We start from the raw sequence: 7305 nt of genomic DNA, 5'->3' as shown, positions 1-7305 counted from the left end.
TGGGTGTAATATTTTTGTTGTATTTTGGTGAGAACCAGTTAAATAAGCCAATTTTAAGCCTGTCACTCAATCCTTAGTTCATCTATTCTGGCTTCACCACAATGGTACTGGCGGCCTCAATAATAACGATCGGTTTTAGAAGCCAGTTCATCATGATCAGTTTGCCATTATATATGCTCATGACGACTCCTGGAACATCTGACATACGTTACGGAGGGCAAAACCTACCATTCACGTTAACAGTAATGCCACCTTCAGTCTATTTGTGAGACGAGCTGACATGTCCAAAGCTCTGGTAGGTGAACGTTCTCATCTTTAAAATTTCTCACGCACAGTGTGACATAAATAAGTGTAATTTCATTATAAACACCAAACAATCACTCATGAAGCAGCTCAGTACCTATCTTCTGTGATCATGGAAATTGTTTTCCGCTGATGAACGCGTGGACATTTTTTTGCACAAACTTGAACTGTTTGAGCTATGTAGATAGTTTTATTTTGCTTATAAGCTTACACACGTAATACAAAGTACAGCTCACAAAATGAAAAACAAAAACGCTGGTATCACGACACAAAAAGGCACTCGATTTAACTACTAATGTATTCACGTTAATAAAATACAAGGTGCACAACACTCCCCCGTCTATACATGCAGAAGCTTTTACGAAACGTCTGGAATTTGCCTACACAGTTAACAAAGTCACACATTTTGAAACAACATGTAGGCACTAAAATACCGATTATGCAGTTCGCTGAAGACGGACTTCCCCTTTTTCAAGTCGCCACACGTGTGAGAGGCGGATGCCTTTTTGAACCGGTATGGATCCCCATTCGGCTCTCTTGGTTTTGCGGAAATCACTCACGTCGTCTTGCTTTAAATTTAGGAGAGTCACACTTTTTACACACTTTCCCACCTTGTGCACAAAGTCCGTTGATTTCTGTATGGCCTCATCCACAGGCGAACGGAGGTTGTGCACCGTCGCCTGATGCTTCAGTAGCCCCCCTACTCCATCACAGGCGCTCTTGCCGTGTCCTGAGGCAGAAAAAACCCACTTCACCTTCGGAAGACCGGCTCGTTGGAACTCGTAGAGCTGAAATCTATTCTTAAAGTGAGCTGGTGCACCGTCAGATATATACGTTAATGACGTATAAACTGGAATGTTGTTCTCCAGCCAGTCCTCAATGCACCTTAGAGCGAGTACTGCGTGGGCAGTGTCATGGCACAGGTCTTCACACACGACACCGAAACATTTGGGACCTTGCGATGTCGACGCAACACATGTGAACACGGAGATTTGGCGCTTGTGCCAGTGATGCTCTTGTATTTCGTGTGGCAGGGTCACCGTCCAGTTTTCCGCAAAATCAAAGTTCATGACAATATGCCTTGTGGTCACCTTGCTCTTCTCAATCCGAACAGCTTCCCGTTGACTTCTACGGATGAAGTCGTGAGTAGAAAACCTTGTGGCCCATTTTTGCATCTCTTTCAAAAAGGCGTTCGAGTCCGCAGTCTTATTCACCAAATTGCCATTCTCCCACGTGCAAAATCTAATCTCCTCATCTGGAACCAATTGTAATTCTTGTAAGGAGAGTCGATCAATGCTAGGGCATTTCTTGCATTCGCCCCGTAAACAATTGGGCGTTGAGTCTGGGCAAAGGCACAGAGCGACAATATCCTCAGCCGTTATTTTTTCTTCCCGTACGCTGTTGAGGGCAGATAAGCACAAATCAAAATTTGTGCAGCACACGCATGCACACACGGTTTGGTCAGGGTTCAGCTTAACCCATTTTGGTCGCAGCGAATAAAATTTGGTCAATCCTAATTTGGAGTCCGGGTTAGCTTTCTTAAACAGCTTGTAGGCTTCTCTTATGGACCTGGTCATGTAGCGCTTGACAACGGCTTGTTGTTCCCCATCCTTCATAATGTTTACAACGTCCTTTTTGTTGGGGCTCTGCCGGGAACAGTCGAAATCATCGTCGGTGTAAAACCGCGTGGCTGACTGCACGATGTCCTCGCCTATCTTAGCGCCTTGGTATGGCTCGAGACGATCCCATACGCCAAAACGTTCACGAAGTCGCTTGGCCTTTTTTAGTATGTAGCTCGACGCCTCCGGGATTAAACGTGCGACCTCGTTAACAGTTAAACTTGCAGGCACAAGCGTGAGCAACTGGCATCTCTCCTGGTAAGACGGTGTCTTGACAAAGGCTTCTCTGAGGTTTGCCCACCACTCGTCACAGTTAAGGCAGGAAGATTCAGTCCCAGAGTTTGACTCACTCGTTTCCAGGCTATATGCTGTAGCCAACTTTTTACGTACTTGTCTGCTGTACGACACTTCCATTTCCCGCTGTTTTCTTGCCGCATAGGAGTGACGGCTCTTCGGGTTTACGACAGACGGCATGCGCAAGGGAGTTGTCTCAAGCCCTTTAGCAGATATTTCTTCGTTAATGTCATCTACTACTTCATGTTCTTCAATGAAGCTTGCCGGAGAGCTTGAAGATGGGTCACACACCGTACAGGCTGAAAGTTGCTCACCGGTGCGTCGAAAACAGTTCTGACAGAGCATATCCGTCGACAGAACAGTAGCAGCTTTGGCTGGAGACAGAATTCTTTTCAATGCTTCTACGTTGAGGTCGGTTACGGGTCGAAAATGTCGGTTGCGGTATATCACTCGCTTATGTCTCTCAAAGTAGTCGGCACAGGACTTCCTTTTGACGCTGAAAACTGCAGCCATGACTGAAACGTGGACGTGAGAAATACGAGTGGCCACCTAATTCTACGTTCAAACCCGTGTGTTATTTCTTGCCGCGATCTTTTGCTTGTTTATTATTTCTCTCTTTCTGCTTTTATCTTCTTGTTTTAGTTTTGACGACTGTGTGAATATAATCACTGAAAACCATCACCGAGAAAGAGCGCGCTGTATGTCTTTTCATTTAAAGGGGAGGGAAGTAATAAATAGCGAAAAACGACGATAATAAAATCGGGGGATAAATGAGGACTGCAAACTTTAGGAAACACGTACAAAATCAAATAGACGAACTTAAAAGAGATAGACGCCGACAGAGAGTTCCTCTTTGGTGTGGTGCTTGCGTGCCCAAGACTGGTCTTGCTGGCAACTGCCAAAAATCCCATTGATCATAACTAAGATGCGTTGCGACCCCTGCGTAAACAAAGTTCCGCGCGTTCAGGAGACCGGCATGATAAAGTCAAAACTCTACACTGTTCGTTTCCTCCCCTAGATAACCTTGACTAGACGGAGACAGACAAGTTTGCGCAGTGAGGTCCTTTGGTCAGAGAAGGATAGTTGGGGACAGGGAACCGGTCCGATAAACAGCCTCGGTCGGGAGCACGAGGTCAGCAAAGCTTATCGTAGGTCAACGGGGTCAACTAAGGTTATCAATGATTGTCTCAAATGTATCGTCTGAGACAATCATTGCTCTCCCTCGTGCTGATCAAAAGGGACCCGCGTTTGAGTCAGTTCGATGAAGAACAGAGTGCTACTTACGTTAGCACCCCGTTTGATGCAAGAAAAAAAACTGTTTGTTTTATTATTTTTATTTTGAAGAGGAGTCGTCTTCAAGTTCTACGTGGCTGTCAGAAATATTTTGTTCGTGATTTCTTAAACTACGTAAACAAATTACAACCAGATGTCCAACTCTCTTGGTGAAACGCCGGCTGCCGCTTTCGGGAGCTCTACGTTCTTAATTCCTACCAATTTCGCTCCTGTTCGTGTTTCAAAGTAAAGGAAATGACAAGAAGCTTCCTTTAGCCGTGAAATTTGAAGGCGAAATTACAAAGCAATAAGAACATTTTAATCATTGCTCTTTCTATAGCTATAACGGCTTTTGCAATAATAGTAAGGGGTTTCATTTCTCTCACAAACCGGGCTATCGTATGTAACATATAGGTTGCATATTCAAGTTCACTTAACCGCACTCTGCTTCAGCGATTTAATCGGTAAGAACACTCGCCCGCCAAATCTCAAAATATAATGTCTAGCTTGTCCCGCTCTCAGACCGCAGGTGGCATTACTGTTAACGTGAATGGTAGGTTTTGCCCTCCCTAACGTATGTCAGATGTTCCAGGAGTCGTCATGAGCATATATAATGGCAAACTGATCATGATGGACTGGCTTCTAAAACCGATTGTTATTATTGAGGCCGCCAGTACCATTGTGGTGAAGCCAGAATAGATGAACCAAGGATTGAGTGACAGGCTTAAAATTGGCTTATTTAACTGGTTGTCACCAAAATACAACAAAAATATTACACCCAAGACTTATATACACTATTTCTACACCTTATGGGCTATGAAGTAGAGAAGTTAGAAGAAAATAAAAAATGGCCTTTTTGAAAAAATGTATTTCGAAATTTGTATATTTTCAATTTTTGTACATATTTGGGGTGAAATCAATAGTGTTCAATAAAATCGATAAACAAGAAACACATACCAATCGATAGGTTATTTAAATAGCTACGTATTGATATATGTCTCATGACATAGCTTCATACCGTTCGTTTGATATAGCTATCCCAATGTTAGTCGAAATTGCTCTGGGTGGCATGTTTGCGATTTTATGTAAAAATAACTAAAAATGGTAAAAAACTATAATTTACCTCTAAAAATATAACACATCGCATACTTATAGTATAAAAAGTATTAGGAGTAAGTGATAACTCAATATTTTGTAAAGACCGTCTAAACTTGAGCAGAAATGGAATCGCGATTTCCACGCATTTCACCCGGCAGCGTTCCATATTTTTTTTCTCTCGAACTACATATTTCTAATTTTTTTGAAAGGCAGTTTTGTTCATCGCAGGGATTGGGATTTCACATATATTTTTGACAGATAATTCTGAGGACCGACCCCGACAAGCTTGGTCGAATTCAAATGAAACCACCCATATATATTCGTGTTGGAGAGTCTACCACAAAGCTAAGCGAGCTCTGTGCCCAGTCTTGCTGTACACAGTGGCGTCAGAACCCCCCCCCAACCCCTTCATAGCGTCTTCCTTCCATTTCCAAGCAACGATTACCAGTTGGGTGGACGACACCAAGCTGTGGCCGGATATTGGAGAACCTCACAATATCTGCTATCCTCTGGAGACAAAGGTATGCGACCTCAAGGAAGCGAAAGCATATAAAAGCCTTAAGTCGTATAACTATTTGCAAAGTGGATGGGTAGGACAAGTCCTTGCTCCCAAAATAGGTGATGTCATATTTTTGAAGGCCCCAGTGAGGCCATCTCAAGCTGTGAACTAGAAGCCTCGTGCGGCATTGTGATGTTATAGGTTCAGGTCAAACCGCCGAAGGAAGAATTCAGTCACACCGTAAGCTTTGATCAAGATATATATATATATATAAATAAAAAGAAGAAAAATAAGGAACATTCTAGTTATACACATATGTACAAGTCAGAAGCTGTCTCACTTTTGGTCTGTCCTCGTGTGGCTGAGGGTCTTGGTGCTGTCTGGTTTCCAGTGGAGCTTGGTTGTTGGTGAGTGATGTTCCTTAAGTGTTCCTTGGTGCTGGTCTGGGAAGCTCTGCTCCGGGACACCGCCGAAGTCGTTGATCGTCCCCACCAGTAGCTACTTCGGGTCGTTGCCGAATGCCTCGTTCATGCAGGATGTTGACGCATTGGTTGCACACCACCAAGCTGATGTTTCACCCGACAGGAGCACCCATGGGATGTCGCCGGGCGTGCTTTCACCTGGACAGGTTATGGCCGAACAAAACCCTTCTTCCTTTTCTTGCCGCCCACTTCTCCTCGGACATGCTTCCTCAACGTTTCCCTTTTCTGCTCTATTTCTTTTTTGTAGCACGACAGGCATGGATATGTGCAAAACAGTCTGGAGAAGTGATGACTGCAGCCTGCACATGTATGGCCGGCGAAGCACGTGTGTGTAGCTGCGCAGGCGCCATCATGTGGAAAGTAAACATGGCGGTGAAGTCAAGTCTCACAGGACAATCCTGCACAGATGAGGCTGCATCTTGGAATAGTGAGACGAGAAATGTAGAATTGGTTATGATGACACAAGTGAACTTCAAGATGCAGAAGTCTGCTGTCGATGCAGACATTCCACCACCAAGGAAGCAACCCTTGCAGCAATTCATGACAGACAAGGAGCATCAGGACTACCACCGACAAGTCACCTTACCTTCATCTCTTCAACATCCCAGGTAATTCCACCTTTCTGGCTAAGGCACTGATCAACAGAGAAGCCATTTTGCATACCCCATTTTGATTATAAAGTCAAAACGGGCCATGGTATGATTCAGAGGTGGCCAGGCTGACCCGGCCTAAGAGCCGCAAACAAAATCACAAAACTTCCAAGAGCCGCGGGTTGGGGGGGGGGGGGGGGGGGAGGGGGCAAACTTCTGTCCAGAGCAATTAAGAGAACTCAAAGTACTTTCAATCTAACCCCGTCCAAAGCAGTCCAACTGCGCGTAAGGTAGCTGTAGCATAACGCTACCAAACTGCAACCTGTCTAACAATTTTAAACATGTTCCATTTCTCTTTTAGGGGAAGTGCGGGGGGGGGGGGGGGGGGGTAGAGGAGGGAGCCCCGAGCCGCACTTTAAACGTGAAGAGCTGCAGCTTGGCCACCCCTGGTATAATTGATTATGATAGAAAGCGAACGCTGTCATGCTATGTTAGAGTAGATAACCAGTTGTGACATTTTTTCCTCGATAACTCTGTTTTTTGCATAGCCCATTATAAATAATTTGGGACTCGGCCACATGACCAGCATCTAAAATTGCACTTCAGATTTCAATGAGAAAGTTCAAAGCCTAATAAGGGCAATTCGAGAGATCTAATTGGAACTAGTGCAGCTAATTTTGTCTTTTATGTGTCGTCATGGCACTCTTCTTCATCATACATTGACCGTTACCTGCTCGGAAGCACCTGCAATTGCCAGACCGCTTGCTGACATAGGCCACCAAGACAACAGCAACGCTGAGCTTCTACCGGATGGGTGCCACCCTTGCCACAAATTTTACCAGGACTTTGTTGTGCTATCCGAGACTGGTGTTGGAACATTGGAAGAAGCAACACGGAATCAGGCCTTTTCTCTACTATGGCACCTTGCAAGACGTATTTGCCTAGCCTCTTCCAATGTTAGGTGTGTCCCAAAGAAGCCTACAACAGATTGCACCAGCACAGCGCAATCACTCATCAATGCAAGCTTCACTGGCAATGCTTCTACCAGACATGGTAGAACGTTCGAGCTTGTGGCACGTGCAGCATTTGCGAGACAGATTGCGCTGACTGTAATACCGTCTGGAACTGCCGTGAGCAGCTATTACCCC

At 44.8% G+C, this 7305-nt stretch overlaps 1 protein-coding gene and 1 pseudogene across 1 annotated transcript; one reads left to right on the top strand and one right to left on the bottom strand.

Annotated features, from left to right (window-relative positions):
* Nucleotides 1-664: 664 nt before the first annotated feature.
* Nucleotides 665-2084, bottom strand: LOC115321753. Its single transcript, XM_040217485.3, has one exon. The coding sequence runs from the start codon at nt 1917-1919 to the stop codon at nt 741-743; it is 1179 nt and encodes a 392-aa protein (XP_040073419.1). The 5' UTR covers nt 1920-2084; the 3' UTR covers nt 665-740.
* Nucleotides 2085-2727: 643 nt separating this feature from the next.
* LOC121047869 lies at nt 2728-6179 on the top strand (annotated as a pseudogene).
* Nucleotides 6180-7305: the final 1126 nt, after the last annotated feature.

This window comes from Ixodes scapularis, unplaced genomic scaffold (assembly GCF_016920785.2).
Source record: "Ixodes scapularis isolate PalLabHiFi unplaced genomic scaffold, ASM1692078v2 PGA_scaffold2__306_contigs__length_199485367, whole genome shotgun sequence".
NCBI classification, from domain to species: Eukaryota; Metazoa; Arthropoda; class Arachnida; order Ixodida; family Ixodidae; genus Ixodes; species Ixodes scapularis.
Note: the sequence above shows the minus strand (reverse complement) of the source record. Positions and strands in the feature narration are given on the sequence as shown.